General features: G+C 42.1%; 1 protein-coding gene and 1 long non-coding RNA gene across 5 annotated transcripts in view; both read right to left on the reverse strand.

The window, feature by feature from the left end:
- The window catches only part of LOC137847047 (uncharacterized), a 98,700-nt gene extending 92,873 nt beyond the window's left edge, over positions 1 to 5,827 (reverse strand). For all 4 annotated transcript variants that reach the window (XR_011090749.1, XR_011090747.1, XR_011090748.1 and 1 more), the window contains exon 1: positions 5,647 to 5,827. This is a non-coding gene — a long non-coding RNA (uncharacterized lncRNA). The remainder of the gene's footprint in view (positions 1 to 5,646) is intronic.
- A 10,911-nt stretch (positions 5,828 to 16,738) lies between these two features.
- Positions 16,739 to 23,198, reverse strand: part of LOC137846933 (transportin-1-like) — a 41,537-nt gene continuing 35,077 nt past the window's right edge. The window contains exon 9 of the mRNA XM_068665037.1: positions 16,739 to 16,886. Within this exon, the coding sequence (XP_068521138.1) occupies positions 16,864 to 16,886 (23 nt within the window). The 3' untranslated portion in view covers positions 16,739 to 16,863. The remainder of the gene's footprint in view (positions 16,887 to 23,198) is intronic.

Genomic DNA, 23,198 nt, shown 5'->3' on the forward strand with positions numbered 1-23,198 from the left:
AATGAGGTTTAATAACAGCAAGCGTAGAGTCCTGCACCTGGGAAGGAACAACCGCATGTATCAGTACGGGCTGGGGGACGACCTGGTGGAGGGGAGCTCTGAGGAGAAGGACCTGGGGGTCCTGGTGGATGACAGGCTGACCATGAGCCAGCAGTGTGCCCTCGTGGCCAAGAGGGCCAATGGGATCCTGGCGGGCATTAAAAGGAGTGTGGCCAGCAGGTCAAGAGAGGTAATCCTCCCCCTCTACTCTGCCCTGGTCAGGCCTCACCTGGAGTACTGTATCCAGTTTTGGGCTCCTGGGTACAAAAAAGACAGGGATCTCCTGGAAAGAGTTCAGCGGAGGGCCACAAAGATGATACAGGGCCTGGAGCATCTTCCTTATGAGGAAAGGCTGAGAGACCTGGGTCTGTTCAGCCTGGAGAAAAGAAGATTGAGAGGGGATCTCATCAATGTGTATAAATACCTGAGGTGTGGGAGACAGAGGGATTTGGCCAACCTCTTTTCAGTGGTTTGTGGGGAAAGGACAAGGGGCAATGGCCACAAGATAGAGCACAGGAAGTTCTGCACCACCATGCGAAAGAACTTCACGGTGAGGATGACGGAGCACTGGAACAGGTTGCCCAGGGAGGTTGTGGGGTCTCCTTCTCTGGAGATATTCAAGGCCCATCTGGACGCCTATCTGGGCAGCCTGCTCTAAGGAACCTACTTTGGCAAGGGGGTTGGACCCGATGATCTTTCGAGGTCCCTTCCAACCCCTACAATTCTGTGATCCTCTGCAGCTTATTTATAATATTACTACTTTTAGTGATTTGCTTGATTTTATATATACAGTTTATGTACTGTATTATTTCGCTTTGAAAGCTATCTATGGTCCATGTCTATAATATCTGCTCTTAATCACTATTGGGGTGTAAACACCTGTGTGCTATATGACTTTCCAGCCTGCTACCACTAAGTAATCTTTACCTAAACTCAAAGTGGACTTTTGAGATTATGTGACTGCTGCTTCCTCCACGTTTGGTTTCAGCTCCCCATAAAACTCTGCAAAACTGACATATCATTCTCCTTTAAACTCTTCTCTACAATGCGTATCAAAACAGATGGCCAAATCTTTTTATTATATCAGCGGATAGTGCACCCACTCCCCACCCATTCTACTTCAATATTTCTTGCTTATTGTTTTATACTTAGTATTTAAAATGTTTGAAGTAGTAATTTTTTTATAAAACAAAGGTTCTGATCAAAGACTAAAGCAATCTAGGCAATATAATACACACCACAGATATAATCATTAACCAAATAGTTTATTTGCACTTTTAAAAGATCAGTCTATTTTGAAAAGATGTACTGAAACAATTCTGTAATGTTAATGACCCAAGTACAAGCCATTTTTTTTATTCTTATTGTAGCATAAAGCAAAGATCTTTGTCAGTATCTTTAGCTGTTCAGCTCATACACAGCATACATAGTTTAAGCATGATTCCTTTTTATAAACGTTTTCCTTTCAGTTTAAAAATGTAAATAATTATTCCTCACTCTTGAACTTTATATGCAGATTGCTCAACACCAAAGTCATCCAAACAGTCAACTGTACTTAATTCTAGTTAAGACAGAAGTTTTTCCAAGAACTGACTGGGAGTGTCACAAACAGTATTTGTAAGCAGGGACAGAGAGGGTGTGACAGTTTGTGCAGAAGGGCATGCAAGAAGGGCAGCACATTCTGGCAGTAGGAGGGCTGCTGCCTGCTCTGCTCACCAGCAGGCTTGGGCTGCAGCCCTGATGGCCTCCTCAACCAACAGCAACGTATTAAACAACATTCTGTCAGGTTTGTGGCAGCAAGGAGGCACAGACATGGTGACCACTTGACAGAAAGCCACACCCTCTGCTTCCATTCCTCTGCAACCTGGTAGAACTAACACAACCACCCTGACAGAGCTCCTGGCAGTTCATGCAACCACCCAGCTCTCAGGCGTGCCTGAGGCTACTCCCTGAGATGGAGGACAACAGCAAGCACGCCTGTGGGAGTTGTAAGTCATAAGAGGATCCCCTGTCCATCCACTCAGCTTCCATTACTGAATAGATATGAGGCTCTGGTATGGTAGATGAGGGATGTGAGAAGATGGAAGAAGAGGCATCAAAACCAGTGCTGTGAAGAAACAGTGGCAAGTTGTAGTCATAGGTGACTCCCCTTCTGAAGGGAACAGAGGCTCCCATGTGCAGACCAAACCCTCTTCTCAGAGAAGATTGCTGCGTCCCCAGGGCTCAGATCAGGGATGTTACCAGGAAGCTTTCAAGCATAATACAGCCTTCAGACTATTACCTGCTTGTACTGGGTCTGGCTGGGATGGAGTTAACTTTCCCTGCAGCAGCCCATACAGTGCTGTGCTCTGCACCTGTAGCTAGAACAGCACTGGTATCACACCAGTGTTGTGTCTACTGCTGAGTGATACTGGCACAGTATCAGGACTCCCTCTAAACCCCCCAGGAGCCAGCAGGCTGGGGGTGGGCAAGAGGTGACGAAGGAACATCACCAGGGCAGCTGACCTAAACAAACCAAAGGGATATTCCATAACATATGATGTCACACTCAGCAATAAAAGGTAGAAAAAGGAAGGCGAGGGGAGGGGTGGGCTCTCGTGAAAATATCTGTCTTCCCAAACAACATCTACGCTCGTTGAGGCCCTGCTTCAAGGACGCGGTCACTTCACTTGTTAGTGTTAGGTCAGAGGTTGGACTCGATGATCTTGAGGTCTCTTCCAACCTAGACAATTCTGTGATTCTGTGAATGCATAGGTGAGTGAAATGCCCAGCTACTAATTGAGCTTTATTTACTCAAGATGAAGTTACTGGAAATACTTATGTAATATATAACAAACATATACAAACATCAATGTTTGAGATAACTGCAGGATGTTTTATAATCTACAGCAGTCATTTCATTGTAGAGCTTAACCTTTAAGATAAAAAGTTATTCTTTAGACCCTATATAGAAGCTTTATGCATCTGTCATCCACATGAAAGAGCATTGAGGCAATTAGCATTCAGTTGCAACTTCTTTCCTTGACAAAATTTGAAATAAAAGATTTCCAATAGTGTTGCATTTAAAGCATTTTTTCCAGAAATATTTCAGTTGTTTGAATATGGATGCATTCTCTTCAAGGGAAGAATGTTTTTGCACCTTTACCTGTTAATACATTCAATATGAATAAAATGGGTGAAGCACAAGTCATTATTGTCCCACAGTAGAAGGTTAATTTAGAATAAGTTTATGTATTTCATATTAGGCACTGTCTTAAACTGATAATAATTAAGACATTTTTATAAGCATGTATTCTGAACAAAAAAGGTAAAAGAGTATTCACCTGAGATAAAGCTAGTATTTGAATATTTCTAAGTAGCAATGAGTTTCACTGGAGGAAATCCACTTGAAGTTTTAGAATATACATTTCACTATTATACAATATATGCAGTTTAAGTAATAACGATTGATGCTAACATAAAAACCCTAATAAAAATAAAATAAATGTGTATCAATATTGTTAGTTACAAAAATAATGCTACTTCATAACATTTAAAAATTAAAATGATTAAATTTTAAACCCATCCTTCTAAAGTGATATTTTAAGTACAAGCTTTAAGGAGCAATAAATTAAAGCATAAGAATTACCTTATATTTTTAAAATATACATATTCATTGATTTAGAAAATAAACTTTGGAAAAAAAAATACAAAACTGATTTTTTTGCTTGCAGTGGTTAAAATAGCGAACTATTCTAATTTTGTTTTCCTAAATGAAAAGAGCTGTTTCTTGAATGTGTAATGAAAACAAAGAAACAGGATTCTACTTCACCTAACACTAATTGAACAGCAATTTAAAACTGCCAAAGAGATACATTTATACTGATTTTAAATAAATTTTCTGTTAACAACTTAGGTTCAGCAGCTGATCAGCAGCTTTTGTTTGCTCTCGGAATCCTTCAGAAAGGGAAACTCAAAACAGGAAAGAGGCATATATTAAAAAAAAAAAAAAGTAAAACTAGTAAACACTGACCTCCTGAGGTTCCTACAACAAAAATATTTAAATAGAAAATCTACATCATTTACTTAGCAGCAGCTATTTCTGTAGTTTAGCACACTAACAGAACTTTATTCAGTGTCTAAGTAGCAAATGAAGAAAGCAGTGTTTTTAGCATGTTAAGAGGCAGAAACACTAGAATGTAACAAAACCTCACAGTTCTACCAAAATAAATATTCAATCAACATTCAAGAATTGTCAAGACTATACCACAAGAATTAAGATGCTCTTTAATATAATTAAAGTATTGCCTCATGGAATATAACTGTTAATGCTGATTCAGAACTTCTCTTACCTCACATTATACCCTAAATGGCTTCTGCAAATTTCATGCCCTGCACTATATTATGCAATAGAAATATGGTTTATTTGCTTTAAGATATACCATGAGAGTACTTACTGATACAAAAGACTACTTTTTGTCAGTACTGTTTATTTTTGCCTTATTTTAATTACTTTCTTTGCTGTTATACCAAATCAGTTCACATCTGTACAATTAAAATATATATGTACAAAAGTTACATCCTAAACTAATTTGAGATGAGGTGGAGTGGTTTTATTTGATTAACAGGGCTTTCTGAAATTTAAAAAGTTTAGTTAAACTCAGATTCTAGCTGTAATGCTGGTGTTAATAAGGCAGGTTTTCTAATCTATGATTACTGCATTTTAAATGTCATTTCTCTAAAACCCTTTTCTAATACTTAAACATACTCAAAATTAAAGCAAGTTGCGGGCTAAAATAATACCACACTTTGCTAAATCTTAAAGCTTTTTTTTTTCCTTCTTTCAGAATTTGATTTAGAGGTGACTAAAACCATTACCAATTTACTTCAGTTATTAGTAAATACAAAATTCCTTCTGAACTAGCAATGTAATTTGAAAGCAAGTTATCACATGCTATTGTTATTGTCAATGTTATTCACATTGACCAAATTGAGTAAAAACTATGTACAAGTATTAGGGAGTATACTTCATACAGTATGTCTGAACTACTCTCTCTTCAATCTTGCAAAGCCAACAAAAAAGGGGGGGGCAGCATGTAAAACACATGCTGTTGAGGGATTTTTGAAACAGCAAAGATCCCACGGCTTGCTGCAGCTGAGCAAACCAAGCTACCAGGACGACTATGAGAAGTTCCCATGACTGTGTTCCCACATCGCCCAATTGAGGAATTTAGAAAAATATTGTTACCAGCAGCTGGCTTCAAGGACAAGGTCTACGTGACTGCTAATCACAAGGGGGTTGTTTTCTTGCAGTTGTTTGTCTGAGTGCTTTTGACCAATAATCTTGTGTGAGACACTATCCGCCTCTGTTTAGTTCACTATAAAAGCTAGGCTATTCGGGTAATTAAAGGGGAGCATGACCTGACCATACTGGTGTCTGTCGTGCTTTCGTCCGTTCTTCCTGCAACATACGGCGCCCGGACAGGCTGAGAGACCCGACAGACGCTGAGAGAAGTTGAGACCTGAGACACACGGAGAGACTTCGGAGGCACGGAGAGCGCTGAGAGACGCTTCAGAGACACGGACAACCCTGAGAGACACGGAGAGACCTGACAAAAGCCGACATACCTGAGAGACATTGAGAAACTCCAAGCACCGACCCGGACAAAGGAATCGCGGTGGGACGCGGGACATCCGGGATCGAGTTGCTATGGGAGACCAGAGGCGTCAGTGAACAACGGCAGACGACTTCCACCGTGTGGCGAGTTGGCACATAGCAGAGGGGCGGAGATCACAACCCTGCAGCCCGTCTGACGTAACCATGGAGGCGGCGGTGGCTGTGCTGCTTCTCTCTAGCATTCTTTTTATGAGAGGTGTATCTTGCAATGCAAAAAAGACTATTCGTCCCCAGATAGGTGTTATAACTATTCTGTTACATAATTTGATAAATGTACAAATGTTCCTGGATAATATTCAGTGGGGTTGCCACATTGTAGGGATTACTAATGACGACTTAGCTATATTACTACCTTTATTGCGGTGCAGGACTGCAGAACCGCAGATCACAATACCAAATGACCACCGGCAGGCTGTTTCACAAATAGCTTCTAAGGTTGCAGGCGGCACTGCTAGCAGACGTATAGTAGACGTTGCACTCTCCTTCCTAATTAGCAATCATGTGTCTCATCCATTTGCGGTGCTTGGTCAGTGGCAAAAAGAAAATGGGGAGAGTAAGGGGCGACAAAGACAGAAACGGTTTCAGGAGGATGCCACTGACACTAATAGCACGGGTAATAGGAGTAGTATAAGTGACACAGGTGATGGCAAGGGTGGAATGATAGGGCAGCATTTTTGAGTTCTGGAATGGATTTTCCTACAGATTCAGCCAAAAATGAGTGTTCCATATTCTCCCACAGGCCAACTGATGGTTGAATGATCACATCAGGTTTTAAAGGAACAATTAGTGATATTAAAAGAAATCAAGGACATCGATGAGCGATTGTCCTAGACATTGGGTGTCTTGAATCACTTACGTTTCACTGGTGACCGAGAAGACCCTCCTGCAAGTATTCATTTTCAAACAATAAATAGAACAGCACCAAATGTGTTACCACAAATAAGAATGAATTACCAAGATCCTGCTACAGGAACTTGGAAAGGGCCATACGGATACAGAAATACACATAACACCTGTGATTACAATGACACTACTAGGCAGGGTTTAGGGGCTTATGGCACGGAGACAAGGGGTAACAACTATAGCATTTGGAACAATTTTACGGCTATGGCCTTACCTCCTGATGTTTTTCTGATTTGCGGGGATAGGGCCTGGCAAGGTATCCCTGCAAATGCTATCGGAGGTCCATGTTACTTAGGTAAACTTACTATATTTGCTCCAAGCTTGTCACAGTTGCTTGAGATCACCAGACTGTCCTGGTTTCAGTTAGAACAGAATTAATTTTCTTCCTAGTAGCTGGTGGAATGCTGTGTTTTGGCTTAGGATGAGAAGAGTGCTGATAACATGCCGATGTTTTAATTGTTGTAGAGCAGTGCTTATACTAAGCCAAGGACATCTCAGCTTCTTGCTCTGTCCTGCCAACGGGCAGGCTGGGGGTACAGTAAGAGCTGGGAGGGGACAGACCCAGGACAGGTGACCCAAACTAGCCAAAGGGGTATTCCATACCATCTGACGTCATGCTAAACAATATATAGGGGTGGCTAGCCGGGGGAGGGGGCCGGACTGCTCGGGGTTAGGCTGAGCATCGGTCAGCGGGTGGTGAGCAATTGCATTGTGCATCACTTGTTTGTACACATTATTAGTAGTAGTACTATTATCATCATTGTATTATTATTATTTTTATTATAATTGTTATTGTTATTATTATTTTCCTGTCTTATTAAACTGTCTTTATCTCAACTCACGGGCTTCACTTTCCATTTCTCTCCCCCGTCCCAGAGAGGGAGGGGGGAGGTTGAGCGAACGGCTGCGTGGTGTTTAGCTGCCGGCCGGGTTAAACCACGACACAGACATAAACGGGCATTGTTCGCACTGGATTCCAATAATAATGTTGAATTGCTTGGTGATGCAGCTAGAGTGGCATTGGCAATTTTCGTGCCAGGAGTGGCCTCTGCGGCCGCACTTAACAACTTAGAAAAATTGGTATGCTGGGCCGAGAAGCAAGCCCATGCCACGACAGAGATACTTGTGATGTTACCTGATCAAAATAGTCTGCAACATGTGCTCTTACAGGATCGAGCTGCTGTTGACTTCTTGCTCTTGGCTCAAGGGCATGGGTGTGAGGACTTTGAGGGAATGTGCTGTTTAAGCCTTTCTGATGAGTCAATTCACAAATCCATTACTTTCCTGAAAGAGCACATGAGAAAGGTTCAAAATGATATCAATCCGTTCAATCAATGGCTCACTGATTTGTTTGAAATGATGCATAGATGGTTACTGGGATTAGTCGAAGAGGGATTAAGGATCCTGTTTATTGTGGTGTTAATCGTCATTGCGTGTTGTATTGCAATAAATGTGGTTAAAGGGTTACTTGCAAAACTGTTACATCGGGCTTGGTTTGCTCAAAAAGAAAAAGGGGGAATTGTTGAGGGATTTTTGAAACAGCAAAGATCCCATGGCTTGCTTCAGCTGAGCAAACCAAGCTACCAGGACGACTATGAGAAGTTCCCATGACTGTGTTCCCACATCGCCCAATTGAGGAATTTAGAAAAATATTGTTACCAGCAGCTGGCTTCAAGGACAAGGTCTACGTGACTGCTAATCACAAGGGGGTTGTTTTCTTACAGGTGAGGTTGTTTTCTTGCAGTTGTTTGTCTGAGTGCTTTTGACCAATAATCTTGTGTGAGACACTATCCGCCCCTGTTAAGTTCACTATAAAAGCTAAGCTATTCGGGTAATAAGAGGGGAGCACGATCTGACCATACTAGTGTCTGTCGTGCTTTCGGCCGTTCTTCCTGCAACAACATGCTATCATGCATTTAAAAAATTAAAAAAAAACAACTCTTTAAACATCATATGTTCACACTCACAGCTCAAACTTCAGTGCAATGACTAAGTCATTTAACACTCAAAGAACAGAACCATGCAAAGAAGAGCAAGTTCTTAAAAACAAACAAGCAAAAAAATCACACACAAAAAAACTTATCCAGTATCCAGTCTGCAATGTAAAGGTAAGAAACTAAATCTATAAACAGGTTGTTATGGATTAATTTTGTTTTGCAGATTAATTATGCAGCACTTGAAAAATGGAAAGGTGTAGCTTCACCTCTGACCAGCAGAGGTCAGAGAGTTAAAAATCTCTCAATTTTCCTTTATCGTCATGGGATACTCTTTATGCTCTAAATTAATAAAGACTTGAGATGGACACAAGATCAAGTGTACCAGTTAGGATTTCACATTCACAGTACATAAGAAAATGCACATTGAAGGAAAAGTAAAGGGTTAACTTAACAAGGATTTATTTACAGGAATACATGTAAGTAGAGAAAAACAGCAACAACAACAAACAGAAAAGAAATACCTACAAAAAAGCTGAACAAATGAAATGAAGAGGATCCAAACCAATTTCACTCCGTATTTTTAAACTTGCACACTTGTGCATTTAACTACATCACAAAGGGCGACCAACATGCATCAATCAATACAGTGTAGATACCCTGCATTACATATGTGAACTTAAACATCTCTTTAAGATCATGCTTTGAACAAAAGGAAAGCATAGAAGGTAATATGTTAAGAGGGAATAAACGCAAATAGAGCAGTCGTCATCGACTTCACAATTTTCTTCATGTGCCAACCAACATTTATGCAGCTTTTAACGGATCTTACCATGTAACTTATTTTTAGAGATTCTGATAAAAATCACTATATAACCATGAAGAAAGCGCATCACATTGACAGCACAGAGGCAAGTATTTTGCACAGCTATTTCAGCTTTCCATATTGTGCAGGTTACACATAATACAATCTTATTGTTAACAGCTCCTAAAGACATTTCAAAGCCTAATTGTTAGCTACAGTACTTTATATCTATGTTCTCAATAAAAATAAAATCCACAGAATTTTAGAAAAAGAATTTTAAATGCAGGGCTATATTGAATTGGTAAACTGCAACACAAAACTGGTACAAAAACAGGTAAATGTATAACAATTTTACTCCATGAAATGCAAAAGCATTCTACTTCCCCCACTAATTTAAATTACTTCTGATCACTATGAGCCAGAATGCATGCCTGAACCTTAAACTGCATGCTAAGAATAATGCCTTAGTCTAGAAATTAAACCTAATGAAGTACAATAATCAAATATCATATCTACTACTTTAAATTTAAAAAAATATGCAAAACCGAAAGGAGTGACTCACTTGGCAGCTTGCAGGTTGCTTCATTTTGTCCAAATTAACCTTTATTAGTTTACAATGGGGTTTCTATATTGTACACTGCAAGTGCCTGTTCCTAATACAGACACAAGCTGCATTTTAACTGTACTAGGTTCATTTGCGTAGTTCTTCATTAACATGAAGATACCTAGGAATCCCATCAAGCAGGATGAAATAATGTAGGAAAACCTTACTTAAAAAAAAAAAACAAAAAAAAACCTTTTACTGTTTGTGATCCCCCATTCTTAGGTTTCCTTTGTTGTGTGCAAAATAGTTTTCCTCTTCACATATCCCTATAGTTCAATTATGCATTTCTTGCTTTGGTACAATTCCCCACAATATTCCAGGAAGTGCTGTTTTGTGAATACTTTTTTCCTTCTTCTTCACGTCCATTGCAGAGTTGTAATAGGAGATAGATTTCAACTTACAAAGACTCCAGCTATTTAAACATTTCCCAACATTGACTTAATACAGTGACAGCAACTTCCCTCCCGTCCCTCCCAGTATGGTTGGGACTGTACTGTGTTCACTACTGGTTTACCCTTCCCCCCGGTAAAGGGTAATATTTCCCTGGGTGCAGAGACTCCCTCATAGACCCCCAGACTGAAGGACCTGTAAAAAGAAGAGATAGAGGTATAGTTAAATCTTACTTTGCATCTTAACTTACAGACCTGTGCATAAACAAAGAGCTTTTTTGCCTTTTTTTAAAGCAGTAGGTACCAACCTTCAAAGGGAAAATCTAGGCACAAATTTGTTTTTAAGATTGTATTTATACCAGGTAAGATTATTATCCATGAAATAACAATGCATGCTTTAAAGCTATACCTTCAGTCCCACTACTGTGGCTAAGCTTAAGATTTAAGCAGTCATATATTTTAACAAGCTTTTGCCCATTTAGTACAAAATTATGTGGTAGTTATGACACTGAAAAAGAATATTAAACATACCTTCTATTAACCTAATGATTTGATCTTTAGGTGGATTAAAAACAAAACAAACAAACAAACAGACAAAAAACATACCACAAGGCATCTCCCTCAGTACCTCAATACAAACTGAGAATTTTATCATTTTGCATTCTTCCTCATTAGGAGGAAAAACAAACAAACCTTATGGCAAAACTAAAATAGATAAACACATAAATGTTTGAAGTTGTTTTATTTTTAGTCCATTGTTCAGATCAAAGATGTAATTAAAACAGTATTTCTTATATTGCTAACTCTGAAAAATTTAGGCTGACTTTAAATAGTTCTCCATTCAATAATAAAACAGAATTGCATGATTCACTCCAATAATTTCAGTACAAAAATTCTACATCAAATATTAAAATTATATAACAATTAAATGAATAAACTTAATTTTCCTTCTTTTTTTGGACAGTATAATAACCTCCTCACAGTATCAGACTACTTTCTACATGAGAACTTTGCGTTATACAGTGTGCACAGAGAACATACAAAGTAAGGTGGCATAATAATATAACTATTCTAGAATGGACAATCACTGTTCTTTGTTGAAGTATTTCCTGTGACAGAACTGTATGCACCAATTCAGAATTGCTGAAGTGGAACACTGCAACAAAGAACACATCAACCTAACCAAAACATAAAGCTCTACAGTCAGAAGAGTTACAGATTAGCATAACATCCTTTATTCAATGCAAAGATCATCTAATGTGTGATAAGAAATGTATTAGACTTCTTATGGCTAACATGTCTTAACAAAGTTGCTTTCCTATCCTAGAAAAAATATTCCTGTTTAGACCACATCTGCCATCTACTTATTCATAACACACACAGGGAGTCTGTGTCTTTAGTATGATGACTTGAGGATCATATTAATTACTTTGCTTACTAAACCTGATCAGGCACTTTTTGGGGTTGTTTTCGTGCAGTTGTTTGTCTGAGTGCTTTTGACCAATAATCTTGTGTGATACACTATCCACCCCTGTTAAGTTTGCTATAAAAGTCAGGCTATTCGGGTAATAAAGGGAGAGCATGATCTGACCATACTAGTGTCTGTCATGTTTTCGGCCATTCTTCCTGCAACAAGTGGAGCCCGAACAGGCTGAGACCTGGCGAGACACGGAGAGACCTGAGAGATGCGGAGTGGAGTCGCGGTGAAATGCGGAGAAGTGCAGTTTCTGAATTTTAATTTGATCTAGGAGAAGCGCCCCACCCTTTGGTGGCTCCTGTTTGGGACCAATAACATCTTGAACCTGAATAAAGGTAAGCAAAAATTTTGATTTTTATGAGCTCCCTTGCCGGCTGCAGCACTATTTTTTGCCCGTAATTCTGCACGCAAAGATCCGAACAAAGACGACAGAGTCGTAAGTATTTAAGGCGTATACCGTTCAGTTGGGTGGGATTCGGTTGCCTGTGTGTGTAAGAGTGTGACTGAGATGGAACTCAGTTCCGAAGCAAGTGTGGAGGTCTTCTAACCGTGGTTCCAATCTCCCACAAGGGACTTGGCCGGTGAAGGACCGAAGGGATTCCTATAGGATTTGTGGGTGGGTGATAGGTCCTAAACCCCCTGCAAGACACTCTTACTAAGGTAACCAAGGGCTGTGGGAAAATAGTAGTAAAATTCCTAGATGGGTCAGACAGAATCAAAGACCAGGGACCAGAAGAAAGGGAGCAAATTACCAGACATACCACCAGAAAATCCATTAGGAATAATGATTGGAAATTGGAACGATAGGGGACCCAGAAAAGGAAAAAGTAAATTAAAAATGGTCCAGTATTGTATGATAGAATGGCCAAAGGAGCCTTTAAAACCACATGTCTTTTGGCCTGTTTTTGGATCCTTTGAAGACTGGATTTGCCAGGCCTTAAATACACATGTTAATTCAAAGAAACCTTTTAGCCAAGAAGAAAATGATCATGCAGGATTATGGATCAGGACTTCACGTCCTTTTCCAGCCTCAATATTTACACTAAAAGCAGATGAGAAATTTGAAGAAGAAGAAGAAAACAGGAAAAAGAAAAAGATGATGAATGGGAGCCGTTGGATAACCTACCACCTCCATATTCTAACAATCCACCCCCGGCGGCTCCCCCTCTGGTGGCCGTGGTATCTCCACCAGTACCACTGTTGCCCCTGCCTCCACCACCAACAGCACCGGAATTAGATTGACCTCTGGTTGCATGTATGAGAAGTAGGACTGCTGTATCTGAGAGAGCTTCTCTATATCCCTTAAGAGAGGTAACCCTTGGAGGCTATCAGGGAGGCATCGGGTTTGTGGCAGTCCCATTAAATACCCTGTTTGGTCCTGTTTGGGAGCCAGTAGGGAGGATAAAATATCTATTGGTAATAGTAGATCATTTAACACAATGGGTAGAAGCTTATCCCATAGCATGAGCTACGGCACAAATGGTGGTAAAAAATCTATTAGAACACCTGATACCTAGATATGAAATAATCCAGTACATTGATTCTGATCAGGGCACACACTTTACTTCTAAAATAATAAAATTATTATGTCAATCATTAGGTATTCAGTGGGAATACCATACTCCGTGGCACCCACAAAGCTCAGGGAAAGTAGAAAGAATGAATCAAACAATAAAACAATTGGCTAAATTAATGATAGAGACACAAATGCTTACCTGGACGAAATGCTTACCGTTGGCACTTTTAAACATAAGAACTAAACCACACAGTGAGACTGGATTATAGCCATATGAAATGTTATATGGTATGCCTTATTCTCAAGGGATGCCTCTAGGGAACAATGTAGTTGAGGATCGTAGTATCCAGAAATATATAATTACTATTGGAAGGAGATTACAAGAGCTAAGAGAAATTGGAATGATGGCTCAAACACCACCTTTAGGATTTGCTATTCATAAGATACAACCAGGAGACAAGGTCTTAATAAATAAACCTGGAGGGAAGAATCACTGAACCCCCGAGGGGAGGGACTGTACCTTGTTTTACTTACTACTGAAATAGCTGTGAGAACCACAGAAAGGGGTTGGACCCACGCATCCAGAATAAAAGGACCAATAACTACCGAAGCTTGGAGGGTTGAGTCCGCTTCTGGGGAACTGAAACTAAAGCTAAAGAGGGACTAGTATTCTGGCAACGAGGCTCTTCATGAATTAAGGGCACCAGATAAAGGGGAAAAGCCTGAAGGGATGAAAGGGAGAAGGCAAGACCGGGGCAGGACCCTCCACTACGGTGTGTATGGTCTACCGAGGGAGGCAACCCCTATGGGTATTGACTGCCGAGTGAGAGGGCCTCGACTGGACTTCTCCTGTACTAAGGCCGGGTTGTCCCGGGGAAAGAAAAACAAACAAACAAAAAATAATAATAAATAATAAATAAGAACTTTTTAAAACCCATATAAAATTGTAATTAGTTTTTTAGGAGCTGGATCACCCCCAAAGGCTGAACGGTAACACAAGCTCAAATCGATTCTGGAAGCGGGCCCAACCCCTTGACGGAATGCATTTCTCACACCCTCAAGATTGGACGACACAGAAGGATAAGAAACGTTATATTTCCTGGTACTATTTTTACAGGGGCAATTGAGCCATGGGCGAGAATGGAAGAATAACATTTTCATTCTGGGGGAGGAAGTAGCCAAGGCCTTTAACCTTAGTAACTGCTGGGTTTGTGGAGGACCGGGGGGGAACTGAAAGTTGGCCCTGGGTAGCTGGCCCGGTCGAACCCAAGTGGTGGGTTAGTAATTTGAGTGAAGTTCATAATGGGACACAATTTTGGAAAGAGGAAGAAAGCCCGTGGCAATTGCACTCGTCAGATCGGGGTATATACTGTTTAAACAGAACAGGAACAGTAGAGGCAAAAAAAGCATTTGTAATTGGACTCTATCTCCCAGATATGATTGTACTGATCCTGAATGTGGACCTATAAACTGTACAGCATATAAAGGAAAAGGGAATGCTACATACATGTATGTCCAGCTGAAAAACAGGACTTGGATGAAATGCTCATATAACGAATTTTTTGGATCTGGATGTAAAACCATGGCAAGAGCACAAGCAGAGGGACAATTTGACGTTCAGATCCTGAGTGTGATAACACCACTAGGGAACAGCGTGTGGTAAGGGTCTACCGCTGGAGGTGGCAAGATGAAAATGGGAAACAAGTGTTCTTTAAACATTTCTGGTCAGCTCGTAATATGACAAGCCGCCAAGGAGAACTTGGTTGTAATTGTAAGTGGGAATCCAGTGCGGGAGCTTGGAGGTGTACATATACGAGTACTAATGGGGCGGACATTGTAACAGGATCACTCGGTAATGAAAACACTCTGTATTTTCATGTTCCAAAGAATAAAAGTGAATGGGATGGTCCTTTTCCAAATGGGACGTGGGCTCTAAAGGGACATTATTGTGTGTGGCAAACATGCCTACAAAAGGCTACCAAAAGACTGGTCAGGAATATGCTATGTGGGATACATAAGACCTTTGTTCTTTTTATTGTCACAAATACAAGGAAATAAATTAGGAATAAAATTATATGATGATCTGAATAGAGAAAAACGATCTATTGATGCTTTCTTAGCCAGGGGTAGCGCCCAAAAAATGGAGAGAAGATGAATGGCCTCCTGAAAGAATCATAGAGCATTATGGACTGGCTACCTGGAACCCGAATGAGGTAGTATCAGGGGCCCGAGAACCTATTTATAATTTGAATTGAATAATTAGTTTGCAAGCTGTCCTTGAAATTATAACCAATCAAACAGCGACGGCTTTGGATCTTTTGGCTGATCGGTCCACCCAGATGAGGAATGCTATCTTTCAACATAGAATGGTTTTAGACTATTTACTAGCAGAAGAGGGGGGAGTGTGTGGAAAGCTGAACGATTCTAATTGTTGTTTACAAATTGATGATAATGGGAAAGTGGTTAAACAGATAACAAAAGAAATTAGAAAATTAGCCCACGTCCCAGCACAAACTTGGAAGGGTATGGATTGGGATTTGTTTTCATGGCTGCCCGGTGAACCATGGGTTAAAAGGATGTTATTTTTATTTTTATGTGGTGTAAGGATGTTATTGTTTATACCTTGTATGATACCTTGCTTTACACTATTGATGTGCCGGAAAATAAATAGTACGCAATTTGTGATGACATCAGTAGAGAAGGAAGGTGATATGTCAGTAATGATGCTTAAGAATTGGACCCACCAAGAACGGACTGATGAAATCCAGTTGTTACTGGCAAAATTTGAAAAAGAGACACAAATTGAGGATATTAAAAAGAAGATAAGGGATTGTGAGGAATGTTTTAGCAATTCGTGTCAATAGAGAGCTTGAAGGGAAATGTATTTGTAGGCTTTTCCTTGAAGTCTCTGATATCTGGGGGGGGTCCAGAATAACTGCTAACTATTATGACTATTGCATGGGACACTATGCAAGTCTCTGATATCTGGCCAGGAGATTAAGGAGAAGGGGAAAGCTGAAGGACAACTAAAAGACAAAGCTTGCAGGGGATGCTGCACAAGTCTCTGACATACAGCCAAGTTGGACAAAGAAGAAGGACAAGAAAAAAAGCCTGGGAGGAAGACTATGAGCCTTCAGCACGAAAGACCCCAGAGACCCCCAGAGGGACCACCGGAGACTGATACGCATGCTCCAATGGGAGGGTTTGGATTCCAGAAACTAATTATAATAACCCTGCTTTTTCTAGAAGTAGTAATTAATATGTATTAGCCTAGGAGCATAAAAATAAGCCGCCTGATGTAACTGGTGTGCGTCTTGGTGGAGCGGAGGCTCCCGGCGCACCCAGCGCTGTTTGCTTACCTCTATTCGTTTAATAAATTGTAAAACTTTGATTGTAATCCTATTTGGGACTTAGCCATTTATTACACTATGGAAGAGAGAAAAGATCTGTTCATGCATCTTACTTGGACTACTCCACTGGAGTTGACTGAGATCATTGTACATATCCCATGAAACGCTGAATCCTTTTCCTCGTTGTTCCTTATGTTTTGCAGAGATGTACACCTAATAAATTGGAAAACAAATCCTAGCTAATTCTACTACTTTTTCATTCAGTCAGGACAAAATTAGATTACAGTATTTGATGGAGTAAGTCACACTAAGATGACATTATTTTGAACACTTAGAAAAACACTTGTTGCACAGTGTTTAGTACTATATTCCCATTATGCATCACCTCTAGAATCTGGTTCTCCTGTTGCACTACATATAATTAGAAAGTGTGACCTGCATTCCATTAAATACAAAAGAAACATGCATCCAAAATATTATAGGAACTATCATCATTAGAAGTGGAACATATGTTATCACAGTATGAATTATGTCAGTGTATTGGGTCTGGCTGGAATGTTAACTTTCCCGGCAGCAGCCCATACAGTGCCGTACTCTGTACTTGTAGCTGGAACAGCAGTGTTATCACACCAGTGTTGTGTCTGCTGCTGAGCAGCAGTGGCACAGTATTAGGCCTTTCTCTAACCCTCCTAGGGGGTGGGCAAAAGGTGAGGAGAGAAACATCACTAGGGCAGCTGGCCTAAACCAATCAAAGGGATATTCCATACCATGTGATGTCACACTCAGCAATAAAAGGTGGAAACAGGAAGAAGAGGGGAGGGGTGGGCTCTCGTTTGGAAGACGTCGGTCCTCCTCTCGAACACCGGCTGCGTGCGTTGAGGCCTTGCTTCAAGGACGTGGTCAATCATCGCTCATTTGTGGGAAGTAGAGAGTAATTTCTTTCCTCTGCACTTCCATATAGCCTTCATTTATTTTGTTTGTTTGTTTTCCTCCCTTCTTTTTATTTTCCTTTTTTCCCCTCCCTTTCCCCTTTCCCTTTTTATTTCCCCTTAGTTAAATTGTTAGTTCGGTAGTCTTTATTTTATTATTATAATTATTTTCCCTTTAATTAAATTATCCTTATCTCAACCCGTGAGTTGTTCTTTGCTTTACTTCTCCCCCTCCTCATCTAAAGGAGGGGGAGTGAGAGAGCGGTTGTGGGGTTTAGCTGCCCAGTACGGTAAAACCACCACAGTCCTTTTTGGCGCCCAACGTGGGGCTCGAAGGGTTGAGATAACAATAGAATTGATTAAACGCATATAACTAACACGCTTGCTTGCTAGTAACCATGTACATTGCCCTGTTAATAATAATAGCTTTGTTCCTATGTCATGCAATCCGTGTCATATTCTCCTTTCTCCTATATATCCGATCCGACAAAGTGCTACAATCTGTGTTCACTTTTTTTAATTCGCTGTGCTGCCAAGCACTGACCTTGGGTTTAATCTGGAATTCAGGCTCTGCACTGTTATCATTTGGGTCCCATGGAAACTATCTTTCAGAGAATATTCAGAACTACACTGCCTTCCTTTTCTCATCTGGACACCAACTTATTAATAATATTAAGAATGGTACCTTTCCCTTCTTTCACAGTGGGCTAATTACAACCGTTTGGGAGTATTTTGAAGATCCATCTGTAACCCATGTATTGCTATTTCTAATTCTGAACAACCAGTTTCATTTTCTCTCTAAGATTAGTCGATTGTTTAGAAAACTTACTTGGGAATCTGTCCCGAAACAGTCTTGTGGTGAGTGGCTAGGTGTGTGGGATGATGTTAGCAGATACCTGTCACGAGTGTCTCCTCCAATAGTTTTGAACTTCACCCCTGAGCAAGTGCTAAATCCTAAAAAATTAGTAGAATGTTTGAGAGTTGTATGTCCTGACCCTGATAATGCCGGAGAACGACAGCTTGCAGCATTGTGCTGGGTCCTGGCTTATTCCTATCAAACACTGTTTAACATCATCCAGCAACTTGAAGAGAGGGAGGAAGTCTCTGAATATGATGACCAAGTAACACACGATGTGGCTGACCCAAAAGACCAACCAACTATGGTATCAGTCGCCCCCATAGTCAAGTCAAAAAAATGGAAACGGAAATCAGCTCGTTTAGTAAGGGAAGAAGGCTCTTCTAAGGAGGAGGGAGAAGAGGAAATGGCAGGCACCTCTAAAGCAGGGCCATCACAAAAACAGCGGGAAGACGAGACAGAAATCATAAAGGAATCAGAAATCACTCGATCCTTATCCCTGAGTGAGATGCGAGAAATACGAAAGGATTATGGTCGACGCCCAGGTGAACACATCCTCACTTGGCTGCTCCGATGCTGGGATGCTGGGGCCAATAGCCTACAATTAGAAGGCAATGAAGCCAAGCAGCTGGGATCCCTCTCTAGAGAAAGGGTAATCGACAAAGTAATCGGGAGAGGAGCACAGGCCCTCAGCCTCTGGAGACGACTCCTGGCGGCTGTGAGAGAAAGATATCCCCATAAGGAAGATATTGTATATCAAATAGGCAAGTGGACCACTATAGATAAGGGTCTCCAGCATCTGCGGGAATTAGCTGTGCGGGAGATGATTTATAGTGATTTGGACAATGCCCAGACACCTCAAGACCCCGATGAAGTCCAGTGCACAACATCCATGTGGCGTAAATTTGTGCGGAGTGCACCATCAGCACATGCCAGTACCCTGGCAGCAATTAACTGGGATGAGGGGATGGGACCAACAATGTATGATATGTCCTGCCAGCTTCAAAAATATGAAGACAATCTCTCTGCTCCGCTACAGTCCAGTGTCTCAGCTGTGGAGAAACTGTCTAAAGGACTTGACAAGCTCGTGGAACGAGTATATTCCCCCTCATTTAGACAGAGTGATACTTCAGCCACTAAGAATCAGCATTCGCGCGCTCAAGAGAGAGAGTACCCAAGACGTACACCACGTGGCACCTTGTGGTTTTATCTGCGTGACCATGGGGAAGATATGAGGAAATGGGATGGTGTACCTACTTCAACCCTAGCTGCTCGGGTATGTGAACTGAAAGGAAATACAGCAGCAAGAAGAGGGGCTCCTAAGAGAAGTGCTGCTCCAGTTTCCATGGGGCAGTACCCCAGAGGCAGTAGAAGAGCTGATGTTATTCTTGACCCTGATGAAGAGACCTCTACCTCTCATTTGCAAGAATTAAGTGGCAGACGCTCCAGCCAGGACTAGAGGGGCCCTGCCTCTGGCCAGGTAGAGGAGAGGGATAACCGGATTTATTGGACTGTGTGGATCCGATGGCCTGGAACATCAGAACCACAAGAATACAAAGCTTTAGTGGACACTGGCGCACAATGTACCTTAATGCCATCAGGCTACCAAGGGACAGAACTTACCTGTATCTCCGGAGTGACAGGGGGATCCCAACAACTATCTGTACTGGAAGCTGAAGTGAGTCTAACTGGGAATGAGTGGCAAAAGCATCCCATTGTGACTGGCCCAGAGGCTCCATGTATCCTTGGCATAGACTATCTCAAGAGAGGGTACTTCAAGGATCCAAAAGGATACCGGTGGGCTTTTGGCATAGCTGCTTTGAGCACAGAAAAGATTAGGCAGCTGTCTACCTTGCCTGGCCTTTCAGAAGACCCTTCTGTTGTAGGATTGCTGAAGGTTGAAGAACAACAGGTACCAATTGCTACTACAACGGTGCACCGACGGCAATATCGCACCAACCGAGACTCCCTGATTCCCATCCATGAGTTGATTCACCGACTGGAGAGTCAGGGAGTAATCAGCAAGACTCGCTCACCCTTTAATAGTCCTATATGGCCAGTACGAAATTCTAATGGCGAGTGGAGGCTAACAGTGGACTACCGCGGCCTGAATGAAGTCACGCCACCACTGAGTGCTGCAGTGCCGGACATGCTGGAACTTCAGTACGAACTAGAGTCAAAGGCAGCCAAGTGGTATGCCACAATTGATATTGCTAATGCATTTTTCTCCATCCCTTTGGCAGCAGCATGCAGGCCGCAGTTTGCTTTCACTTGGAGGGGCATCCAATACACCTGGAATCGGCTGCCCCAGGGGTGGAAACACAGCCCTACCATTTGCCATGGACTGATCCAGTCTGCACTGGAGCAAGGGGGAGCTCCTGAGCACCTTCAGTACATTGACGACATCCTCGTGTGGGGCAACACAGCAGAAGAAGTTTTCGAGAAAGGGAAGAAAATAATCCAAATTCTCCTGAAAGCTGGTTTTGCCATTAAACAGAGCAAGGTCAAGGGGCCTGCACAGGAAATCCAGTTCTTGGGGGTAAAATGGCAGGATGGACGTCGCCATATTCCAATGGATGTGATCAATAAAATAACAGCAATGTCTCCGCCAACTAGCAAAAAAGAAACACAAGCTTTCCTAGGCCTCGTGGGATTCTGGAGAATGCATGTGCCAGGCTATAGTCAGCTTGTGAATCCTCTATATCGAGTGACTCGAAAGAGAAACTATTTCGAGTGGGGCCCTGAGCAACAACAGGCATTTGAACAAATCAAACAAGAAATAGCTCGTGCAGTAGCCCTTGGGCCTGTCCGTACTGGACCAGCTGTGCAAAATATACTGTACACTGCAGCTGGGGAGCATGGCCTCACCTGGAGCCTTTGGCAGAAAACCCCAGAAGAAACTCGAGGCCGACCTCTGGGCTTCTGGAGTCGGGGCTATCGAGGATCAGAAGCCAATTACACCCCAACTGAAAAAGAAATACTCACAGCATATGAGGGTGTTCGAGCTGCTTCAGAAGTTGTGGGTACAGAGGCACAGCTCCTCTTGGCACCGCGGTTACCTGTGTTACATTGGATGTTCAAAGAGAAAATTCCCACTACACACCATGCAACTGATGCTACATGGAGTAAGTGGATAGCGCTAATTACACAGCGGGCTCGAATGGGAAAACCCAATCGCCCAGGAATCCTGGAAGAGATTATGGACTGGCCGGAAGGCAGAGATTTCGGAGTACCAACAGAAGAGGTAACCCGTGCTGAAGAGGCACCACCATACAATGAGTTGCCAGAGGACAGAAAGCAGTATGCGTTGTTTACTGACGGATCCTGCCGTGTGATAGGGAGTCATCGGAAATGGAAAGCTGCTGTGTAGAATCCCATACGACGAGTTGTGGAGGCCATGGAAGGGGAAGGTGAGTCGAGTCAGTATGCAGAAGTAAAAGCCATACAACTAGCCCTAGATATCGCCGAAAGAGAAAATTGGCCAGTATTGTATCTTTATACTGACTCATGGATGGTGGCAAATGCTCTATGGGGGTGGCTGCAGCAATGGAAAGAGAGCAACTGGCAGCGCAGAGGTAAACCTATCTGGGCTGCTACCCTGTGGCAAGATATTGCTGCCCGGGTAGGAAACCTGGATGTTAAAGTACGTCATGTAGATGCCCACATGCCCAAGAGTCGCGCTACTGTAGAACATCGGAACAACGAAGAAGTGGATCGAGCTTCGAAAATTGAAGTGGCTCAGGTGGACCTAGACTGGGAACGTAAGGGTGAGCTGTTTGTAGCTCGATGGGCCCATGAAACATCAGGACATCTGGGGAGGGATGCCACATACAGATGGGCTCGTGATCGAGGGGTGGACTTGACCATTGAAGCCATCACACAGGTTACCCATGAGTGTGAGACCTGTGCTGCAATCAAGAAAGCCATGAAGGTAAAATCTCCCTGGAACAGGGGGAGATGGCTAGGGTTTAAATATGGTGAGGCCTGGCAAATTGACTATATTGGACCACTTCCAAAAACCCGCCAAGGCAAACGGTACATACTCACCATGGTAGAAGCAACTACTGGGTGGTTGGAAACATACCCTGTAAACCATGCCACGGCCCGAAATACTATCTTGGGCCTGGAAAGACAAGTATTGTGGCGTCATGGTACACCAGAGAGAATTGAGTCTGACAATGGGAGTCATTTCCGAAACAATCTTGTTACCTCCTGGGCAAAGAGGCATGGTATTGAGTGGGTATACCACATCCCTTATCACCCACAAGCCTCTGGGAAGGTTGAGAGGTACAATGGACTGTTAAAGACTATGTTACGAGCATTAGGTGCTGGGACATGGAAACAATGGGACACAAATCTACCAGAAGCCACTTGGCTAGTTAACAATAGGGGGTCTGACAGCCGTGCTGGTCCTGCCGAAACAAAACCCCTACACACTGTGAAAGGAGCTAAAGTTCCCGTAGTGCATGTAGGAAGGTGGATGGGGAAGGCAGTGTGGGTTGCTCCTGCCTCGGGAAAAGGCAAACCCACTCGTGGGATTGTCTTCGCCCAAGGACCAGGGTATACCTGGTGGGTCATGCAAAAGAATGGGGATATCAAGTGTGTGCCTCAAGGAGATTTGACACTGAGAGAAAACTAATCTGTAATCTAAGTTATATGTTGTAGGAAGATGCTGTAGGATCAACGACAGGTCAACTTCGCAAAGAGCTGGGCAGTGCAACAAGGACTTGAGCTAAGCTG

The sequence above is a fragment of the Anas acuta genome, chromosome W, assembly GCF_963932015.1.
Source record: "Anas acuta chromosome W, bAnaAcu1.1, whole genome shotgun sequence".
Lineage (NCBI taxonomy): Eukaryota > Metazoa > Chordata > Aves > Anseriformes > Anatidae > Anas > Anas acuta.